Raw genomic sequence first — 24,509 nt, 5'->3', positions numbered from 1 at the left:
ACTGCATTGTCGGAACTAGAAGCACAAGCATTTCGCTACACTCGCATTAACATCTGCTAACCATGTGTATGTGACAAATAAATTTGATTTGAGGGCAGCAGGTCAACACAATACTACAGAGCATTCAACTCCACATTCAAATCCTGGGCTTAGATTTAAAGTTGCATTGTTGACAAGGGCTGACATCCGCAGCGTGTACCGTGTGTGATCTCTGCGAATGTCAGGGCAATTGCCATTAAAAGGCGTATTGCCAGAAGTGCAGTACACTTGTCCTTTAATTTATCCCAGCCATGGCACTAAAAGTAAATGGACACAAATATCTTTAAAATCATCTTTATTTAAGATTTGTTCTCATACCGACCATAAGGCATCTGTCCAAAGCACAGTTCCCATAGGGGTGTAAAAATCTCTTCCCTTAGATGTTGGACAGGTAGGTTGAATTATAAGCAGATATATTTTGGGGCATTTTTCATTCTTCATGTATTCTCTTAATCAATAATCTTAAATTACAGCTATTCATCTATTTCTTAGTTTGATCTCTTACAGCGTTCAGACATAGTGAGCTAAAGAAAAACAGTGTTTATAGCCATCAAGTATGTACATACAGAAACAACACATCACACATAGCAGACTGCACAGCACTACGGGAGAAATACCACAACTCAATGCTCCAAATACAGCTATGTACAGGTCCCTACTATGGCACATTGTTGCTACATTACCACTAACTTTAATGGAGGTGGTGGTGAGAGTTGTGTATTTGTGTGTGTTTCAGGGGGGGTTCATGTTGTTAGTTTATAAGGAGCACACAACCCTGCTACGTAGCTTCCCCTGATCCACCGGATGGAGGGAGGGAAGTGGATGGAGGAAGAGGTGGAGGTGGGTGAGGGCATTGATTATACTCAAAGGCGGCATTGTGCAACGCTGGTGGTTTTCCTGAACCACTACTCGACCACTTTGACCCTGAACGTGACGCGCCCAAGGAACTTGTCACGGTCGTCACTGTTCCGCAGGTCGGAGCCCTCGATCTTACACTCCACGGTCAGCTCATTGTTGTAGTCCTCCTTGGTCAGCAGAAGCTTGACCGCGACCAGTGGCTGAACGTAGGTTGACTGGCAAACACACAGGGAGAGATGGAGATAAACCACTGTTTATTCATATATGCACAGATGTGCGCACATCCACACACATAACAGTCATTGTCATGACAATACACTGGCATTAATGTAGTCTTAGTTCACTCCCATACATTTCCTAGCATTCTCTTCTCGCCAGACTGCCTTGACAATGGTAACATTAACTACTTGTAATTAAGTTAAATTATTCTATTCATGAACAGTTTCCTTCTCAATATAAATATGTAGCGTAATGTACTTACATGTAAATTTTTCCCGTAATAAGGGAAGTACATCTTATCGAACCGCCCCTCGGATGGGAAGTACTGCATCTGCAGGGGGCTTTCTCTCTGTGGAAGGAAGAGGAGGATGAAGAGGAAGGAGGGGGTGAAGAAGAGGAGGAGGTGGAGGAAGAGGTGTGAGATCACAGAACTATACATATGAATGCCCTTGGAACAAATGACTCTCAGAACAACAATCTGACTAACTCTGTAAACAACGAGATACAACAACCCTGTAGTGGACAAACAGACACACACACACACTGTAGCTTTACACATGTGCACATGGCATGGACCACACGACATAGTGTAAACCACCACACACTCTCACAGTACACAACAGTTACCACACATGCGCATAATATAGCTACCATCCACTCACACATACCCGTACAAACACGCGCACGCACACACATACAATCTGCCACCAGATGGTTCTCTATGGTTATCAGAATGGTCTACGGTGGAGAGGAGAAATTCAAATGAATTTAGAGAGAACGAGAGGAGGACAGATGGGAGTTAAAACACCAGTGAAGTATTTAAAAGAGCCTTTTCGTTTGCTGAAAAGCAGAGTACAGCATCAGTGTTTCTCTATTCACCTTTAAACATTTGCAAACAGGTCACAAAGTTCAGAGTTGACAGTCTTGGTGAGGGAGAGATGAAACCCAGATCACGCGCGCTGAGAGAGAGAAGTTGTTAGAATGTCAGAGCCAGGGCCTCCCGAGTGGCGCAGTGGTCTAAGGCACTGCATCACAGTGCTAGCTGTGCCACTAGAGATCCTGGTTCGAGTTTAGGCTCTGTCGCAGCCGGCCATGACCGGCTGCGCAATTGGCCCAGCATCGTCCTGGTTAGGGGAGGGTTTGGCCGGCAGGGATGTCCTTGTCCCATCGTGCTCTAGCGACTCCTGTGGTGGGCCCGTGCGCATACATGCTGACATGGTCGCCAGCTGTATGGTGTTTCCTCCAACACATTGGTGTGGCTGGCTTCCGGGTTAAGTGGGCATTGTGTCAAGAAGCAGCGTGGCTTGGTTGGGTCGTGTTTCGAAGTACGCACGGCTCTCAACCTTCGTCTCTCCTGAGTCCATACGGGAGTTGCAGCGGTGAGACAAGACCGTAACTACCAAATGCATACCACGAAATTGTGGAGAAAAAGGGGTAAAAGTCATGTCAGAGCCAGACAAAAACCAGGGAAACATTGTTAGTGGGAGCCATGGTGTAGCGGAGCAGGGTTCTAAAATCAATGGAAATAACCTTTTCAGCTTACCATCCAGATATATACACCAACTGCAGTTATATACAGTCAGTGACAATAATTACTAAAAAGATCAATGCTTTAATATTGACTATTCTTCAGTCTATATAGTACTGTATATAGGGGTTAGAGTAGAAAGCTCAACAATATGAATGCCATGAATGCTGTTTAAAGCAGCAGAGGTCAAAGCGCCAAATCACAGAGTTGGACAGAAGCAGCGCAGAAAGGTAATGGAGAAAGGCTAGGGCTAGGACCATGGGAAAACATAGGGGGCTATGACCCAATTTCTTACCCACCAGTGAACTGCTGGCCCTACAGGCAGCGTGGAGAGAAATCAAATACAGACACGTGTGTGAAAACACAGACTGAAACATACATGTGCATATCTACATAATGCACAAACACACACGCGCACACACACACGCACACACACAAAATACAAAAAAACAGACACATAACCTGTCTCTAAAAGTCCTAGCACACAAAGACACAACCTGGAACACACACACAATTAACTGTTTGTTTGCTTACCTTAGCTGTGCAGTTAATGTAGGGGTCCCCGCGCGGTTTCAGTCCAATGATCTGCAGGAGTGAGAAGAATACATTAAAATACTATTATAGCAACCTTTCTTTACATGTGTTCCATACACATTCCACAAGCTTGTTTACATGTAAAAATGATTGAGACACCAGATTTCAGAATGGTCTCAGAAATGGAAGCACTGATTTGAGATATGTTAAGAAGTAGCTCAGTTAGTGACACAATGAGGTCATTTGATATGAGCTGGCCAAGTCTGTAGATAGGGCACATGTGTGCTGCCTGCTTACTGAAGGGCCAGGGATTTTGACTGTCATAAACATAGCGTTCTCAGAGATGCCTAAGAATCTTCTTAATTGCCCCTGACTGGATTTATTAAATTGGATTGAACTGAATACCAATCAGGCTACACAGAGGCCAATCAATTCACTCTGACCTCAATCCCTGCAAACAGAGATGCTGACACAGGATGCCCTGTCGTCAGAGGATATTCCAAACAGTGATTAAAAAACAAGTGCAGTGGAAAGGACAGAGAATATGCACTTTTCAATATGAATTTGAACAAACTCTACTTCTGCATGAAGACAGAGAGAGGATACACTGAAAAGCTGTAGTTCAAAGGCAATGGATCGAAGACAGGGAGGTACTCGTGTAGGGGAGGTAGTTCAGTGAACCACGCTTGTGTGATAAGTGACCTTGCCTGAGACCTGAAGACTTGTGTTACCTCCCAGAGCTAATAACTTTAAGGCTTAAGCTCCAGTCTATAGGCTTTAGCTCAGTGGGCTAACGTTGCCCAATGCATTTTCAGAAGAGCAGAACCGACGACAACCTCCAGTCGGGGCACTCACCCTGTTCATCTTGACCAGGACGCAGGGTTTCCCCTCGGTGTAGCCAAAGGTGGTGTCAGACAGGCCGGAGCACTGCCGGAGCAGACTGCGCTTGAACTGACACACCTTCTTCTCCTCCTGATCATCCTGCTCATAGTACTCTCCCACCATACACAGCTCGTTCCTCTCCTGCACAGTGTCGTTGTATTCTGAGGGGTCCCAACATAGGGCACAGACTCAAGTTCCACTGTATTTGACAGCCTGCTATTTACCTGGTACAGACAGTATTCACCTAAATATTACATGTCAACATTGTAGCTAATAATTATTTCACAGTAACGTATTCATTACTTGTTTGTTTGTTTGGGATACATATTACATTATCAGTGGAGGCTGCTGAGTGTAGGACGGCTCATAACAATGGCTGGAACGGAGCGAATGGAATGGCATCAAGCCAAGTGTTATTCCACTCCAGGCATTACCACGAGCCCATCCCCCATCCTCCCCAATTGAGGGGCCACCAAACTCCTGTGGCATATGCATATTCCAGTGCATCTGCCAAGGATTACAGTGCACTTTCAAGTCAGGTAGAATACTCCTTAGTCATGTATACAAAGTGGAATCAACTGTAACTACTCAATCTCAAATTTCCTTTACCATGGTGGCCCAACACTAATACTGTATTTGTCCATTGGAGTCAAATGTACACATTCTTTAGAAAAAAATGAATGGGTCTGAAAGTGGGATTCTATCACTCACGCTGAAGGAAGTTCTCCAGATGCTGGACATACTGGACGTACTGCTTAGTGTCGGTGCGGTTGAAGACGATGTCCAAGGACCGGGGCCTGATCACCAAACCTGAGGACAGGTAGGGGGAAACATGTCACGTCAACTGTCTGCACCTACTAATGTTATGGAGATGGTCCAGTGAACCTCGCTCACATAACGAGTATCCTTGCATGAGACCTGAAGATTTGTGTTAGATCCCCGAGGGAATGCCTGGGCTTTAGCTCAGCAGGCTAACTCAATTCTGGTGGCATGCAAACACCCCAATTCCAGCTTGTCACATTAATTAATGCTATTCATATAGCAAATGAGAGATATATACATTTTTATCAAAATCTTATACTTACAATAAGCCACATGTATTGCTTATGCTGCCTGACATTGTTCGAAGGGGTTGTGGGGAGAGTTGTAAAAAAAAAAAAAAAAGTTTAATTAGCTAAGTTTTTCAAAACCGCCAATGATATTAACACTCGCCAGGTGAAAACCTTCTGGCAAAGAGGGTCAGCAGGTGACTGACCGTCAAGACAGGGGTTGCACTAGTTTATGACCTGAGGCCTTTGGGTCCTGGTCAAAAGTATTGCACTATGTAGGGAATAGGGTGCCATTTGGGACTCAGTCAGGCCATCTGCAAATGGCGAGGCAGAGGAGGCCATATTATCAGGACACTGTGATACTATACTATAACTGCATTCTACACATTTTTTGCCAAACCCCAAAAAGAAGCTAGTCAGAAGATTTGCATTTTTGCTGCAACTCTGCAGGTTCTGCTACACAGCCTTAGAAACTTATACAAGAGCAGGAAGAGTTATACAAGAACAGGAAGAGTTATAAGACAGAATCCCATTCGAGAGGTTTGGCTGCGAATGGGAGAGGGCATAAAATGCGCAGTATGGCTCAACTGGTAGAACATGGTGCTTACAACGGCAATATCATGGGTTTGATTCCTGTTGGGGCCACCCTTACAAAAATGCATGACTGTGAGTCTCTTTGGAGAAAAGCATCTGCTAAATGGAATATATTATTATTATTATTATAATATACAGTATTAGGACTTATAGGCCTACAGGAGGGGAGTTAGTTTCATGATGGCCTCTCTGTCAGAGCCATGGAGTTGGAGAGAGGCTGTGGGGAACAGATGGGTGCTATACTGGTAGACCAGCGGGAGGATACCTGCACAGCCTGGGAGACAGACTCTCTAACTCCTTCACACATGCACACACACAACTCTGCTCCATAATTCACAGGATCATATTTCTAACTCTTCTATTTTTTTTGTTATACTGGCACAGTATTTTAATTTTTAATTTCTAAAATGCCAACAGCAGTCAGTCAGTGTTTGACTGATCTGTTAATTCGCTGATTGCTTGCGTGTTTTGGCAGCGGCAGTCAGATCCTCTGAAAAAGAAATTAATGACGCTGGGCTCCTAACCAATTGTGCCATTGTGTGTGTTTTTTTGCGTTATTTGTAACTTATTTTGTACATCTGCCACCGTCTCTTATGACAAAAAAGAGCTTCTGGATATCAGAACAGCAATTACTCACCTCGTAATGGACAAAGATTTTTCTTTAACAAGTCAGATGAGAAGGATTTACTTCAGACACCCGACAAGGCCCAAATCCCCGTCATTCGCATGAGAAAGAGACGTAGATACCGGGGACATAGGTCGGGGTGCCTTGTAAGGATCCGACGGCGAGTGGGTAATCTGCCTCTACCATCAGTCCTATTAGCCAATGTATGCAGGGAAACTTTATTGCATGGAAACTTAAATCTGTTTTATATCATTTCGACCAGCATGTTAAATACGAAACCAGAGGAAGAAAAAAAACTTGACACCAACTTTACTCCACATAGAGACACGTACAAAGCTCTCCCTCGCCCTCCATTTGGCAAATCTGACCATAATTATATCCTCCTGATTCCTGCTTACAAGCAAAAACTAAAGCAGGAAGCACCAGCAACTCTGGTGCTAAAAAAAAGTGGTCAGATGAAGCAGATGCTAAGCTACAGGACTATTTTGCTAGCACAGACTGGAATATGTTCCGGTGGCATTGTGGGGTACACCACATCAGTCACTGGCTTCATCAATAAGTGCATCAATGACATCGTCCCCATAGTGACCGTACGTACATACCCCAAACAGAAGTTATGGATTACAGGCAACATCCGCACTGAGCTAAAGGGTAGAGCTGCCGCTTAAAAAGACGCTTATAAGAAATGCCGCTATGCCCTCCGATGAACCATCAAACAGGCAAAGCGTCAATACAGGACTAAGATTGAATCTTACTGCATCGGCTCCAACGCTCGATGGATGTGGCAGGGCTTGCAAACTATTACATGCTACAACGAGAGTCACAGCCGAGAGCTGCCCAGTGACAATAGCCTACCAGACGAGATAAATTACATCTATGCTCGCGTCGAAGCAAGCAACACTGAAACATGCATGAGAGCATCAGCTGTTCTGGACAACTGTGATCATGCTCTCCATGTGAGTAAGACCTCCATGTGAGTAAGATCACGCTGATGTGAGTAAGACCTTTAAACAGGTCAACATTCACAAGGCCGCAGGACAAGATGGATTACCAGGACGTGTACTCTGAGCATGCGCTGACCAACTGGCAAGTGTCTTCACTGACATTTTCAACCTGTCCCTGGCTGAGTCTGTAATACCAACATGTAATACCCTAGACCCACTCCAAATTGCATACTGCCCCAACAGATCCACAGATGATGCATTCTCTATTGCACTCTACACTGCCCTTTCCCACCTGGACAAAAGGAACAACTACGTGAGAATGCTATTCATTGACTGCGTCAACGTTCAACACCATAGTGCCCTCAAAGCTAATCACTAAGCTAAGGATCCTGGGACTAAACACCTCCCTCATCAACTCGATACAACACACCTGCCACGCTGACCCTCAACTCTGTGGCCCCTCAGGGGTGCGTGCTCAGTCCCCTCCTGTACTCCCTGTTCACCCATGACTGCATTGCCAGACACGACTCCAACACCATCATTAAGTTTGCTGACGACACAGCAGTGGTAGGCCTGATCACCGACAATGAGACAGCATATAGGGAGGAGGTCAGAGACCTGGCCATGTGGTGCCAGGATAACAACCTCTCCCTCAACGTGATCAAGACAAAGGAGATGATTGTGGACTACAGGAAAAGGATGACCGAGCATGCCCCCATTCTCATCGACGGGCTGCAGTGGAGCAGGTTGAGAGCTTCAAGTTTCTTGGTGTCTTCATCACCAACAAACTAACATGGTCCAGCCACACTAAGACAGTCGTAAAGAGGGCACGACAAAGCCTATTCCCTCTCAGGAGACTGAAATGTTTTGGCATTGGTCCTCAGATCCTCAAAAAGTTATACAGCTGCACCATCGAGAGCATGGTTGCATCACTGCTTGGTATTTCAACTGCTCTGCCACCAACCACAAGGCACTACAGAGGGTACATCACTGGAGCCAAGCTTGCTAACATCCAGGACCTATATACAAGGTGGTGTCAGAGGAAGGCACAAAAAATTGTCAAAGACTCCAGCCACCCTAGTCATAGACTGTTCTCTCTGCTACTGCATGGCAAGCGGTACCGGAGCGCCAAGTCTAGGTCCAAAATGCTACTTAACTGATTCTACCCCCAAGCCATAAGACTCCAGAACAGCTAATCAAACAGCTACCCAGACTATTTGCATTGTCCAACCCCCTCTTTTACGCTGCTGCTACCCTCTGTCATTTATCTATGCATAGGCACTTTAACTCTACCTACACGTCCATATTACCTCAATTACCTTGACTATCCTGTGCCCCCGCACATTGACTCTGTACTGGTATCCTTGTATATAGGCTCGCTACTATTATTTTACTGCTGCGCCATAATTATTTGTTATCTTTATTATATCTTTTACTCATCTATTTTTTACTTAACACTTACTTTTCTTAAAACTGCATTGTTGGTTAAGTACTTGTAAGTATTTCACTGTAAGGTCTACACCTGTTGTATTTGGTGCATGTGACAAATACGATTTGATTTGTCAAGCCAGTCAGGGCTTCAGTGGGACATGGCAGCAGAGTCCGAGACACTGTGCATGCCAGGCGCAAGCAGAGACAGCTCTGGTGTTAGTGAGTGAGCATGCTCCCATTCTGCAGGAGCCTTGTCTATGTGTCAACAGCAGTCCAGATGCAGCAAGAAAAGAAAGCGACGCAGTCCGTGAGAGACAATGACATGTTTGAGAAAGAGTGGACATATTCATATTTTACGTGCATGTGTGTGAAGAGAGAGAGCGAAAGAAAGGAATTGAGAGAGATTGAGAGAGAGAGAAAGAAAAAGAGCGCGAGAGAGAGAGAGAGTGAGTGAATGGTTGAATTTCAATATGAGCACTATTCTGTTTAGGTTGAGTGTCTGTTTTTCTGCAGCGTAATAAGTCACCTGGACTGGCCACTCGGTCACGGTACGTAGGAATGTTGTCGTCCAGTGTCTGTAGCATGACCCACATGGTGAGCGTGAACATCCCTGCCAGGAACCCATAGAAGACCAGGTAGAAAAGCAATATCAGGGCTGAGGAAAGAGAGAGAGAGAGAAAGAGAGAATAATTACTCTGTTAATCACACAATCTTGGCTCAACAGATCAAAATTATGACTTGATTTTTTGTCCCCCCATCTTTTGCAAGTTCGACAGTGTGTGTTTGTACATGTTTTACTAGACTTGTGAGTACCAGAAGTCCTCACAAGAAGAGTAAACCAACAAAAATACAAAGTGAGGACACGTTTCCAGTCCTCACTTGTCAAAAGGATATTTTAGGCTTAGAGGTTTAGGGTTATGGTTAGAATTAGGGTTAACATTTTACTACAGTGGGCTAAATCACAGTGTTTCTTGGTCTTTAATAAATCTTCGTTGAAACAAAAGTATACACCTCACACACATGGTTATGGGCTTAAAACAAAGAAGACACCTGTACCATGTCAGATATAGAGATGAAATGTATTACATTTTGAGTTCGCCTCCAAATATTACACTTTATATACACATCACAGAAGACTGAAATATAACAGAACCGTTTGACATAGAAACACCAGACTTTCGGCAGGTTTTTGTAAATAATTATGAAAAATATTGATAACACACCACCCATGAGGCCACTAGAGGGCGATTTGGTCATTTGACTGCAGGAAAGGGTTGTAACTACGGTTAGGGTAAGGGTTCGGTTTAGGGTTCGGATTTTGAATGGGAATCAATTGTTGGACCCCAAAATGTCCTCACAAGTATAATAAGACATAGCTGTGTGTGTGTGCATGTGTGTTTATATAGAGAGCAAGAGAGAGCAAGAGAGACAGAGAGAGAAAAACATATTTACTGTTTGTGACAAAGCACCTCACCACTTTCAATCTGATTGTAAATCAATTAATTTTCCTATGAATCTCTGTCAAATGTCCATTTTGGCCATATCAAACTAGGGGCTCTACTAAATCCGTATTGCGGAAGTTCAACATTACAGCATGATTGAAAGAGACTGCATTCACCGTATACGTTGCATATGTCAGCTCAATCGGAAATCACCTTTACATTTCTATTGCACAATCTTTAACGCTTCAGTGATACAGATTGAATAGAGCCCTAAGCCCTACTGTTGCTACTCTCTCCACAGACACCCTCCAGACTGAAATAGACTAAATAACTACTGAGCCAATCTGAGCCAAAATGTACTGCACAAGCCTGGTTAAGCATCCACCATAGTTCCTGGAACCATGCTGGAGAGGACAATGTGAAAGAAAATATCAGGGCCAGCACAGTACAGAGAGACAGAGAGAGAGAGCTTGACCACTGTGACTGACCCCAATTTAAAAACAATCCTTGACTATGTACAGATTCAGTGAGCAGAGCCTTGCTATTTAGAGAGGTCGCCATAGCCCGTCTTCTCTTGAGAGCCAAGTCTGCCTATGTGCCCACTGCCCACAAAATGAAATTTCACAGTGTGCCATCACATCAGCAAAATTTGTGGCTTGTTGCCATGAGAAAAGGGCAACCAGTGGAGCACAAACAACACTGTAAATACAACCTATATTTATCTGTTCAGTTATTTTCCCTTTCATACTGCAACTATTTGCACATTGTTACAACTGCGTACATAGCCAATAATATAACATTTTAAATGTCTTTTAATGTTGACTTATTGTTTATTTTCCTTGTTTATTTCCCTTTTGTTTATTGTCAAAACCATTTGCTTTGGCAATGTAAACATATGTTTCCCATGCCAATAAAGCCCTTTGAATTGAATTGAGAGAGAAAGAGAGAGAGAGAGAGAGAAGAGAAAGAGAGAGAGAAGAGAGAGAGAAATGAGGAGAGAGAATAGAGAAAGAGAGAGAGAGAGAGAGAGAGAGAGAGAGAGAGAGAGAAAAAAAAGAAAGAAAGATCAGCTAAGGACGTGTGACATCATGAGAGTGACAGAAAAGACAGTTGTCTTTAAAAAAAACTCCAGCACACAGGTATTCTTATTAAGTTCCACAATACAAACCAATGTAGATTTCAATTTAAACCAGTGTTTCAGTCAACAAAGTACGTACACACACACACACACACACACACACACACACACACACACACACACACACACACACACACACACACACACACACACACACACACACACAGCTGTATTATTTAAAAGAAAATTGACATTGCCAGTCAGAGGTGTTAAAAAAGGTCTGTACAGATCTGGGAGCAGGCTGGGATATCGTGTAGATGACAGGACGGTGATATTACATTTTAGTCATTTAGCAGGCGCTCTTACCCAGAGCGACTTAGTGCATTCATCTTAAAATAACTACGTGGGACTCCCACATATCACAGGCATAGTAAGTACACGTTTCCTCAATAAAGTAGCTATCAGCAAAGACAAGTGCAATTGTGTTGGTTCAGGATTTCAGGTGAGTATTTAAGATACTCTTTGAAGAGGTAGGCTTTCAGGTGCTTTCAGAAGATGGGAAGGGACTCTGCTGTCCTAGCTTCAGGGGGTCTAATGGATGAAGAATAGAGAGCTTGCTTAGAGATACATTATATATAGACACTGTATATACCATGTCTCTATGGTAGAGAGTCACTATTACACCATGCATGATATCTCTACAGAAACACCGGGGTTCAGGGAAGAGCCCACTCACAGCTATTTTTCCTAGCCACCATGCTTCAACATCTGCATTGCTTGCTGTGTGGCATTTTAGGCTGGGTTTTCTGTATAGCATTTTGTGACATCTGCTGATGTAAAAAGGCTTTATAAATACATTTGATTGATTGATATTCCAGGGAAATAGAGTTACAAAGAAAGAAAGAGAGAGGGGAATACAAAGAAAGAGGAGAGAGAGAGAGAGAGATACAAAATGAAAGAAACAGGTGAAAATAGGGGGGTGAGAAAGGCACAAAATGGTTGAATGAGCTACAAAGAGATCTTCATAAGGATGTGCATCGATAAAGTGCTACACAGGACAGAGAGAGATGTAGCCTAGATAGACAAAAAAACAACAACATTTAAATACACATGATGAGATATCGCATAAAGAGAAGACAGGATGATGCAGGGAAAACAATATATGGATGGAGAGAAATGGTATGTGAGAGAAAAAAATAGAGCTAGAGAGAGCTTCAGTAAAATAATAGATGCATTGCTTATTTCCTGAAGCCTCTGAGGTAAACTGTGCGTCTATAAATAGAGTGTGGGGGAGGACAGATAAGTGATGGCACAGCACTGGCCTGAGGAAGAGAAGAGCTGGGTAGGAAGTATCAGATTGATCAGAGCTACACACACGCACGCGCGCACACGCACACGCACAATCCCATCCATCATCTATCACAGCATTAGTGCTAGACTGACAGGCATGCATGCACATCTTTAGATGGCAGGCTCATGTAAGATAAATGTAGAATCCACCCTGGTTAAATCAGATAGACCTGTCTTTTTTATCCATTCGACCACTTGTGAATCTATAACTGGAATTAGGATTGACACTCCAACACATCCTCTTGGAGCACAGAAGGGATGTAGCCAGTCTCACCACACCCCCAAAAAACAGCCAGCATTAGAAAGCCATTTCCATCGAACAATCATTGGTCATTAGGACTGAGAAACAGTACTGGGATGCCAAGTGCTTTTATCTCCTCAGAATAGCTGAGTGTGACCTTTCAGGAAGCCTGGGCTATGTCCCAAATGGAACCCTATTTTTATATAGTGCACACTTTTTTTTTATTTTTATTTATTATTATTTTTTTTTACCAGAGCCTGAACCCTGATCAAAAGTAGTGTACTATATATATATATATAGGGAATAGGGGGCCTTTTTGGACGCAGCCCTGCTCTTTGGAGTCAGGGAGGGAGAGGCTGGGCTGCCGTGGCCTAGCGTCTGCTCTGCAGTTGTTAAAGCATCGATCCTGGGCTCGACTCAATCAACCATCAGCCTGCAGGACATTTCTTATACCAGATCCTATTATTTTTAAATCAATGATGGGAAGTGAACAAGTGCACACTTTGGGAGAAAGGACTCCCTGGATTAAATAAAGGTTCAACAAAACCTCCCTTCACGTAATACCATGACCTCAAAGTATGCTCTCCACCTATTCCCTCTGTCCCTGTCTCAAAGTTCTCCAACTCCTCTCCACTCAGTTGTGTTGTGAAAAGGTAGGGTGGTATACAGAAGATAGCCCTATTTGGTAAAAGACCAAGTCCATATTATGGCAGGAACAGCTCAAATAAGCAAAGAGAAATGACAGTCCATCATTACTTTAAGACATGAAGGTCAGTCAATCCAGAAAATGTAAAGAACTTTGAAAGTTTCTTCAAGTGTAATCGCAAAAAGCACTATGATGAAACTGGTCATGAGGGCCACAGGAAAGGAAGACTGCTGCAGAGCTTAAGTTCATTAGAGTTACAAGCCTCAGAAATTGCAGCACAGATAAATGCTTCAGAGTTCAAGTAACAGACACATCTCAACATCAACTGTTCAGCCATCATGGTCGAATTGCTGCAAAGAACACTACCGAAGGACACCAATAATAAGAAGAGACTTGCTTTGGCTAAGAAACCCGAGCAATGGATATTAGACCAGTCAAAATCTGTCCTTTGGTCTGATGAGTCAAAATCTGCGATTTTTGGTTCCAACTGCCATGTCTTTGTGAGACGTAGAGAATGTGAACGGATGATCTCTGCATGTGTGGTTTCCACTGTGAAGCATGGAGGAGGAGGTGTGATGGTGCTCTGCTGGTGACACGGTCTGTGATTTATTTAGAATTCAATGCACACTTAACCAGCATTGCTAACACAGCCTTCTTCAGTGATACGCCATCCCATCTGGTTAGTACTTAGTGGGACTATCATTTGTTTTTCAACAGGACAATGACCGAACATACCTCCAGGCTGTGTAAGGGCTATTTGACCAAGAAGGAGAGTGATGGAGTGTTGCATCAAATGACCTGTCCTCCACAATCACCCGACCTTAACCCAATTTAGATGGTTTGGGATCAGTTGGACTGCAGAGTGAAGTAAATGCAGCCAACAAGTGCTCAGCATATGTGGGAACTCCCTCAAGACTGTTGGAAAAGCATTCCAGGTGAACCTGGTGAAGCTGGTTGAGAGAATGCCACGAGTGTGCAAAGCTGTCATCAAAGCAAAGGGTGGCTACTTTGATGAATATAAAATATATTTTGATTTGTTTTTCACTTTTTTGGTTACTACATGATTCCATATGTGTTATTTCATAGTTTTGAAGTCTTCAATATTATTTGACAATGGAGAAAAAAATAACAAAGAAAAACCCTTGAATGAGTAGGTGGTGTGTCCAAACATTTGACTGGTACTGTACTTTTTGTATTTAGCCAAAAACGGATTGAGCCTTTCGCTTCTCTATTAGGGGGTCATACATTGATGGACTACAGAGACTCCAGATGGGCTATCTGTCATTTGTGTGACATTTCATACATGTCAAAAGTTGAAATTAGTGCATTTTTTATGTGTTAATTCATCTTTGTCCGGGCCAATGGGTCCAGACCCTTCATCTCATCTTTTCAACTGCTCATGTTCTTTACTTGGTCGGCTGTAACTGAACCTTGTCAACCACATACTTTGTGTGGCTGTGACCCCTTTCAGTGATGTGCCTTGGGGGTTATTAATACTAAAGGGAGAGGGTCAGAGGGGCTGGGGACTAGGGGTGTGGTGGGTGTCCCAGGGAAAGTGAAGACTAGGGGTGGGGTGTGTGTGTGTGTGTGTGTCAGGAGGAGTGAGGATCAGAGGAGTGTGTGTATGTGTGTGTGAGGACTACGGGTACGTTGTTTGAATGTATCCCTGGGGTAGTGGGGACCAGGGCTATGGAGGTGTACATTACAGAGCCCAAGGAATGCCAAGAACACGTGGTGGGCAATCAGACAGCTCTTTGGGAACGTTTTGTATCTTCTCTAAACTGACGCATGAGACGACAGGCCTTGGCGCTGTCCTTACTTTTTCCATGCACCCATGTCAACATACACACGCACGTGGAGGAACACAAATATGCAATTACACACACCAGCCTGGTTCATGCATCATGGGCCTGGAATGAACATGGAAATAAATTACCTGTGACTCAAACCATCCATTTCCTTTTAACCATAAATCTAATCCCAGTCCAGGACAGAGTCACATTTGCCGACCACCATGGACGGACAAGCTCACTCTCTCAGCTTGTCTCATTACACTACGATCAGAGCAGGCTGCAAACAATGATCAGTTGGGGGGGAAATCAGATTTAACATTTTCATGCTATATTTATAATTATATAAAATATATGCAACACATTTTCCACTAAACCAATAAGTAGCGTTATGCATACCTATGTATGTCATACCATGTATGTCAATCTTGACAAACAGAAAATACATCTCTCCCTACTCAGTATCTAAGGCTTGGTCTAACAATCTCCTAATGCCATTAAACATTTGAGTTTTGTAACAGATGTCTATTTCCATTAATCAAATGGCTGTTTGGATGCTGGAATTACATTGGAGTGGATGAACATGCACAGGTAGCCTAAAGCAGACTTTTGAAGTAGTCTAATCAGAATAAAACATTGTGACAAGTTGTGTTTATGCCACACATTAAAAGGCAATCCATTTTAAAAGTTAAATGACAAATATTTAGGAACATAGGCCTATGTGATGACTTGGGAGAATGATGAATGGCAACAGACAGTGCATCAGTATCAGAAGTAAAAATACAGTCAGACTCATGCAACTGTGCCTTTCTATATTATGTTGAGTGGACACATAACTGATCCAAATGGAATGAAACGTTTAAGCCATTATTCAAATGATATTTTCGCTGCAGTTTACAGGCCAGAGTAGAATTGTACTCAATTGAAAACAATAATGCAATTATTCATTGGATTGTGCTGGGCGGCAGGTAGCCTAGTGGTTAGCCTAGTGTTGGTTTAGGGCATTGGGCCAGTAAACAAAAGGTTGCTGGATCGACTCCCCGAGCTGACAAGGTAAAACTCTGTTGTTCTGCCCCTGAGCAAGGCAGTTAACCCACTGTTCCCTGGGTGCTGTGGATGTTGATTAAGGCAGCCCCCTGCACCTCTCTGATTGAGAGGGGTTGGGTTAAATGCGGAAGACACATTTCAGTTGAATGCATTCAATTGTACAACTGATTAGGTATCCCCCTTATAGGCTAGTCTACAGTATGTATGACAATTGTAGTGTCCCTAAGCAAGATCAATAGGGGAGCTTTTTGGGCTGTGTGTTGTTTCATGTGCAATGACACAGCTGGACTATCAGCTACTGTACTCCTCTATCTTGTGGATTTATATAGAAAATTGGTAAATATTTGAATGATTTTATGAGTGGTATGATCGCTAGTTAATTTATTGTAAATCTGGACAAATGATCCAAATACCATATTGCAGGGTTTCCATTAGGAAAATGTGGAGTAGGAACAGCAGCATTTTAATTTATAACATACAGTGCTCAGAATGACAGAAATCACATTTATATTATGGTAATTCAGCTCAACAGAACATGCAAATCGGGGATGCAACGGCATGCATCCTTTTTACCGAACTCCAATGCACATTTGAAGATGTTAGAATAACTGTTCACATGTACTTCCTCAGCAAGACGAGTAGTGAACAGCAAAATCACTTGTCAAACTCATTCCACAGAGGGCCAAGTGTCTGCGGGTTTTCGCTCCACCCTTGTACTTGATTGATGAATTAAGGTAACTAATTAGTAAGGAACTCCCCTCACCTGATTGTCTAGGTCTTAATTGAAAGTAAAACCCCAAAACCCGCAGACACTCGGCCCTTCTTGGAATGAGTTTGACACCCCTGGTCTATCAATCTGCTATTCCCCATGGTAGGAAAGTTGACCTATTTTAGTGGTCAGCTTGTTATTCTGTGCAAAAATGACAATTCATACTACCAGTAGGCCTAGGCTACATATATTGTTTTTTAAAGCAATGAGGGCTATGAAAAAGATCAGAACGTTTAGCTTAAAATGTTGGTGAACTATTATGTATTCACATAAGCGCAGCAATGCACACAAGGCAGTAACTTACGCTAACCCCATTCCGTACAAATGTGCGCAACCTTGACATTCAAAGGAGGCTGCAAAGAAAACTAATAGGACTGTAGCAACTGTGTTGACATCAAAATGTGGGGTGTGAACTGTGTTTCTATTCAAGCGTTGATTGACATGATAATGGCTCTATAGTATTGGAGAAAAGTTGAAGTATTGGAGAAAAAACGGACCCCTCTGACGCTGTACAATACATCGTAACGTGTTATGGCGTAACGTACAGCACGCATAAAGCAACTAATTCTGTCTTACAGCCACTCTCCACCAGGTGCAGCACTTCTCTCACCGTTTAAAAACAACAAAGGGACAGGGACAGGGTAAGGGGGGGATACCTAGTCATTTTTTGTGTCATCACTGCAAGCTATCATGACTCTCAAATGCAGCTGTTTACTTCTGAAGATCACTTTAGCACCGCCCTAAAAACCTGATTCAAATTCGACACAAACCTTAAAATAGGTATGTAATGACATATTATATAAACTTTTTATGGTGTTTTATTTACATTTTAGAGGCGATAAGGTGATAAATTGGACAGATTGAGTGAAAAAAGCCATTTCCCCACATGACATCTCTCCTTCTCACAATCACGCAATAGGTTTCGATTCCCCACCTGCCATTTTTAAAAAGACCCGATGGAGCTCACTGCCTTCTTGAATAATGCAGAGACGGGCAGCATGAAGGTCTCATCATTGATTTTGTTGGAAAGGGGAGAAATTGTGCTTTACAAGGGTATTGATATTACAGTTGATCTGGAAGTATTACATTTTTTGGCCTGTAAAATAAGGTAAATTGTACGGACCAGCGTGATATACAAAAGTGAGTTAGTTTACGTTAGGCTATGAGCGAATGCTCATTCCATAATGCAATTAGTGGGAAAACACCATTGTCAAAAGCTCACCTCACAGCAAGCATTTTCACGAGACATAGATGAAAATATAAAATTGACATTTTGAAAGAGGGGAGATCTAAAGATGCAACAACTAAGATGGGTTGCTAATATGACTAGGATTGTGCCTTTTGGCTACTGGACAATGAAAAAAAGCTGGATATTTGAAAACCAATAGAACATGAGTGGAATACACTACTGGTTTCAATGGCATATGGAAGTCTTAATAAAATAATTGCCTCCACGTTTGGTTGTATTTTGGCTAGCCTACTTTGAACCAGGTTAAACATGCCTCATAATATGTAGTAAAACATTCATGTTTCAAACAATTACACTGAACAAAAATATAAATGCAACTTGTAAAGTGTTTGTCCCGTGTTTAATGAGCTGAAAAAAAAAAAAAAAATCTAATAAATAAATACAATTATTTTTATTTTATTTGTTTAAATTGCTGAAATGTTCCAAATGCACAAAAAGCTATTTCTCAAAAATGTTGTGCATTTATTTACATCCCTGTTAGTGAGCATTTCTCCTTTGCCAAGATAATCCATCCACCTGACAAGTGTGACATATCAAGAAGCTGTTAACGCAGCCTGATTATTACACAGGTGCACCTTGTGCTGGGGACAATAAAAGGCCACTTTAAAATGTGCAGTTTTGTTTACACAACACAATGCCACAGATGTCTCAAGTGTTAAGTCGGGCGTGTAATAGGCAAGCTGACTGCAGGAATATCCACCATAGCTGTTGCCAGATAATTTAATGTTAATTTCTCTACCATAAGCTGCCTCAAATGTTGTTTTAGAGCATTTGGCATTAAGTCCAACCTGCCTCACAACCGCAGGCCACGTGAAACCCTTTTGTGGGGAAAAACTCATTCTGATTGGCTGGGCCTGGCTGCCAAGTGGGTGGGCCTATACCAAGTGGGTGGGCCATCCCTGCCCAGTCATGTTAAATCCATAGATGAGGGCCTAATGAATTTATTTCAATTGACTGACTTACTTATATGAACTGTAACTCAGTAAAATCTTGAAATTGTTGCATGTTGCATTTATATTTAGGTTCAGTATAAGTTTGTTTTCAAAATGCATACTGCCTCCAGCCAATTACAAAGTGGTGTGTGATGTGTTGTAGCCTGCCTACCATTATATGCACTTGAATGGTGAATGGGAAGTGTGCTTCAATTACCAGTTGAGAAATAAAAATAGCTATTTTTAATTGTGCCTATCAAAACAGTTAACACGTGATTTAATTTAGAATTGTTACGCAATGATTGGGCTTACAAAAGCATGTTTCAGTCCAACAGCAAGCTCTACCAGTAGCTCTCGCACTCTGACAGATTTTCTGCTTAAACTAGGCTCATATCTGTAAGCTGTGTGCGTGCATGTGATAAATAAGAATCATAGAGACTAACGAAAATACTAGGGGTGTGCCGATATGGCAATACTCTTATTCGTAATCATATCAGTAAATTGACAGTCAATAGTCGGATCGGATGATACTTGTACTCTGAAAAAACGTAAATGTATTAATATGCCTTAATTAACCTCTACGGTGTCCCGTATCCCAAAAATAAGAGATAAAAGTAACAAGTAATTAAAGAGCAGCAGTAAAACAACAATAGCGAGACTATATACAGGGGTACCAGTACAGAGTCAATGTGCGGGGGCTCCGGTTAGTTGAGGTAGTATGTACGTAGAGCTATTGAAGTGACTATGCATAGATGACAACAGAGAGTAGCAGCGTAGTAAAGAGGGGGAGGGGGGCAATGCAAATAGTCTGGGTAGCCATTTGATTAGATGTTCAGGAGTCTTACGGCTTGGGGGTAGACGCTGTTTAGAAGCCTCTTGGACCTACAGTGAGGAAAAAAGTATTCCTCCTCCTCCAAAGACGGCAAGTTGAGCAGAGAGAACAGTCTATGACTAAGGTGGCTGGAGTCTTTGACAATTTTTAAGGCCTTCCTCTGACACCGCCTGGTAAAAGAGGTCCTGGATGGCAGGAAGCTTGGCCCCAGTGATGTACCTTCTGTAGTGCCTTGCGGTCAGAGGCCGAGCTGTTGCCATACCAGGCAGTGATGCAACCTATCAGTATGCTCTCGATGGTGCAGCTGTAGAACTTTGTGTTGTTACCTATCCTTACCACCTGGGGGTGGCAGGAAGTCCAGGAGTCAGTTGCAGAGGGAGGTGTTTAGCCCCAGGGTCCTTATCTTATTGATGAGCTTTGAGGGCACTATGGTGTTGAATGCTGAGCTGTAGTCAATGAATAGCTTTCTCACATAGGTGTTCCTTTTGTCCAGGTGGGAAAGGGCAGTGTGGAGTGCAATAGAGATTGCATCATCTGTGGATCTGTGGGGGCGGTATGCAAATTGTAGTGTGTCTAGGGTTTCTGGTATAATGGTGTTGATGTGAGCCATGACCAGCCTTTCAAAGCACTTCATGGCTACAGACGTGAGTGCTACGGGTCAGTAGTAATTTAGGCAGGTTACCTTAATGTTCTTGGGCACAGGCACTGTAGTGGTCTGCTTAAAAGATGTTGGTATTACAGACTCGGACAGGGAGAGGTTGAAAATGTCAGTGAAGACACTTGCCAGTTGGTCAGCGCATGCTTACAGTACACGTCTTGGTAATCTGTCTAGCCCTGCAGCCTTGTGAATGTTGATCTGTTTAAAGGTCTTACTCACATCGGCTGCGGAGAACGTGATCACACAGTCTTCCAGAACAGCTTGTGCTCTCATGCATGTTTCAGTGTTATTTGCCTCGAAGCGAGCATAGAAGTAGTTTAGCTCGATTGTTAGGCATGTGTCACTGGGCAGCGCTCGGCTGTGCTTCCCTTTGTAGTCTGTAATGGTTTGCAAGCCCTGCCACATTCGACGAGCGTCAGAGCCGGTGTAGTATGATTAGTCATGGTTCGTCGGTGGGCATATCGGGATTTCTTTTAAGTTTCTAGGTTAGAGTCCCACTCCTTGAAAGCGGCAGCTCTAGCCTTTACCTCAGTGCGGATGCTGCCTGTAATCCATGGCTTCTGGTTGGGGTATGTACGTGCGATCACTGTGGGGACGACATCATCGATGCACTTATTGATGAAGCCAATGACTGATGTGGTGTACTCATCAATGTCATAGGAAGAATCCCGGAACATATTCCAGTCTGTGCTAGCAAAACAGTCCTGTTGCTTAGCATCTGCTTCATCTGACCACTTTTTTTATTGATCTAGTCACTGGTGCATCCTGCTTTAATTTTTTCTTGTAAGCAGGAATCAGGAGGATAGAATTATGGTCAGATTTGCCAAATGGAGGGCGAGGGAGAGCTTTGTATCCGTCTCTGTGTGTGGAGTATAGGTGGTCCAGAGTTTTTTTTCTCCTCTGGTTGCACATTTAACATGCTAATAGAAATTTGGTAAAAGTTGATTTAAGTTTCCCTGCATTGAAGTCCCCGGCCACTAGGAGCACCGTCTCTGGGTGAGCATCATCTTGTTTGCTTATGGCGGAATACAGCTCATTCAATGCTGTATTAGTGCCCGCCTATGACTGTGGTGGTATTATCCAGCTACGAAAAATACCGATGAAAACTCAGTTTATCATTAGATACTCTACCTCAGGCAAGCAATAGCTCGAGACTTCCTTAGATATAGTGCACCAGCTGTTATTTACAAAAATACATAGTCCGCCACCCCTCGTCTTACCAGATGCCGCTGTTCTATCCTGCCGATACAGCGTATAACCAGCCAGCTGTATGTTGATAGTGTCGTCGTTCAGCCACACCTCCGTGAAGCATAAGATGTTACAGTTTTTATTGTCCCGTTGGTAGTTTAATCTTCCGCGTAGCTCGTCGATTTTATTCTCCAAAGATTGCCCGTTTGCTAGCAGAAGGGAGGGAAGTGGGGGTTTATTCGATCGCCTACGAATTCTCAGAAGGCAGCCCGCCCTTTGGCCCCTTTTTCTCCGCCTCATCTTCACGCAAATTGCGGGGATCTGGGCCTATTCCTGAGGAAGCAGTATATCCTTCGCATCGGGCTCATCAGTCGCGAAAGGAAAAAAAGGATTCTGCTAGTCTGTGGTGAGTAATCTCAGTCCTGATGTCTTGAAGTTATTTTCAGTCATAAGTGACGGTAGCAGCAACATTATGTACAAAATAAGTAAAACCATAAGCTACAAACAATGCAAATAAACAAACCAAAAAACACAATAGGTTGGGGACACGTAAAACGTGCCTTCCTCTCTGGCTCCAACTTTAAACTGGCTGAAAAAACAAATATGCATGTTTTCTTTGTATTATCTTTTACCAGATCTATATTCAGATGTGTTATATTCCCCTACATTCATTTCACATTTCCTCAACCTTCAACGTGTTTCCTTTCAATTGTTATCAAAAATATGCATATCCTTGCTTCAGGTCCTGAGCTACAGGCAGTTAGATGTTATTTTAGGCGAAAATTAGAGAAAAAAAAAAAGAGTCCGATGTTGGCAAAATACCTCCCTGCACATTCTCAGTGCAAAATAGCTGCAGATTTGAAACAGTGCTAGGAGGGGTGTGTGTGTGTTTCCCTCGCCATGTTATTTATCATAGTAGCAGGCAGCAGCAATCTAAATGATCAGACCAAAAAAATGCAAGGAAATTATGAAGCGAGTGGATTGAGAAATACAGCTTCCCTCTATCCAATCAGAGCAGCAGGATCAACGTACAGCCCGCCCTCCTCTTTAAAGACAGCCAGTTGAGTTATGTAGACCACGTAGAACCTCACACATGAGAAATATGCGTGCTGGCACCTGAATGTATTTTTCTTCTCGATCACATATAATAAAAAATGAAATGAGGATCCAGAAAATTGCCCACATCCATTACAATACTCATTTTGTCCTACTACTCGGCAAAATCCTAGAAAATAGACACGTGCCATTTTAATTCCACTAAATTATTCTAACTACTCACAGACCGCTAAGCATGACCAGTCAAATGTATTTACATCAATTAATATTTGATCAATGAATAAGTTAAAAATTATTATTCTGCAATTCATTTGTTTTCTTCTCCCAGACAATTGACCTGCAACAATTTTATTTATTGGCTTTTCATTTGACGGCCAAAAGCCGGCTATTACCGGCTAACGGAAACCCTGCATTATTGTCACTATGGATAGAGGGCAGGATAGACAATTGACTGGTAGACTATATTGACCTGTGTTATAATACGTGTGCAGAAGCATAGTGCATAAGGTACCAAAACACCAAACACCTTAATTAGGGGAGGCGATTGTAAGCAGATGAGGACATTAGGCCTATATAGTAAAACCTGCTAAATTGTGAATGTATATCAGGGAAAAAACACACTACCCTTCCCTGTGCGCAATAAAAAAAAACACAAACCTCCCTAAAGCAAAAAATAAAATAAAGTTAGACAACCCTCCCCTATTTTGGATCAGTACATTTTTAAATGTCCCTTAGACATAAATAAATAAAATAAGTGTTTGGCGAATACATTTAAAAATGTAATCCATAAGCCTACTAATGACTTAGTAAAATACGTGCACATATAAATGTTATTTCATCCTAATAATAATAAATGTTCTTTAATTTGCTGTATAGAATCTAATTATCAACATAATAAAACTAGGCCTATGATATTTCCTTGAATAGGCCTAGCCTACTCAAACATCATAATTGGCTTAACAAGGGCTGTGTAGATTCATTCATTTTTAGCACAAGGAGATTTTTAGGATTCATTTTCAAGTTTTTTAGAGTTCTGCACCACTCTGTTTCGCAGCACAATAAATACAGTGGGGCAAAAAAGTATTTAGTCAGCCACCAATTGTGCAAGTTCTCTCACTTAAAAAGATGAGAGAGGCCTGTAATTTTCATCATAGGCACACTTCAACTATGACAGACAAAATGGGAAAGAAAAATCCAGAAAATCACATTATAGGATTTTTAATCAATTTATTTGCAAATTATGGTGGAAAATAAGTATTTGGTCAAATAACAAAAGTTTATCCCAATACTTGTTGGCAATGACAGAGGTCAAACGTTTTCTATAAGTCTTCACACACTGTTGCTGGTATTTCGGCCCATTCCTCCATGCAGATCTCCTCTAGAGCAGTGATGTTTTGGGGCTGTTGCTGGGCAACACGGACTTTCAACTCCCTCCAAAGATTTTCTATGGGGTTGAGATGTGGAGACTGGCTAGGCCACTCTAGGACCTTGAAATGCTTCTTACGAAGCCACTCCTTCATTGCCCGGG

General features: G+C 42.5%; 1 protein-coding gene across 1 annotated transcript in view; it reads right to left on the bottom strand.

Annotated features, from left to right (window-relative positions):
• Positions 1-317: 317 nt before the first annotated feature.
• LOC112216692 (sodium/potassium-transporting ATPase subunit beta-3) overlaps positions 318-24,509 on the bottom strand; it is a 47,604-nt gene continuing 23,412 nt past the window's right edge. Inside the window, exons 2-7 of the mRNA XM_024376682.2 lie at positions 9,230-9,358; positions 4,772-4,870; positions 4,034-4,221; positions 3,179-3,229; positions 1,379-1,465; positions 318-1,112 (exon numbers count right to left, since the gene is read on the bottom strand). Of these exons, the coding sequence (XP_024232450.1) occupies positions 945-1,112; positions 1,379-1,465; positions 3,179-3,229; positions 4,034-4,221; positions 4,772-4,870; positions 9,230-9,358 (722 nt within the window). The 3' untranslated portion in view covers positions 318-944. The remainder of the gene's footprint in view (positions 1,113-1,378; positions 1,466-3,178; positions 3,230-4,033; positions 4,222-4,771; positions 4,871-9,229; positions 9,359-24,509) is intronic.

This window comes from Oncorhynchus tshawytscha, linkage group LG17 (assembly GCF_018296145.1).
Source record: "Oncorhynchus tshawytscha isolate Ot180627B linkage group LG17, Otsh_v2.0, whole genome shotgun sequence".
NCBI classification, from domain to species: Eukaryota; Metazoa; Chordata; class Actinopteri; order Salmoniformes; family Salmonidae; genus Oncorhynchus; species Oncorhynchus tshawytscha.
This window is presented reverse-complemented; position numbering and strand designations above follow the sequence as displayed.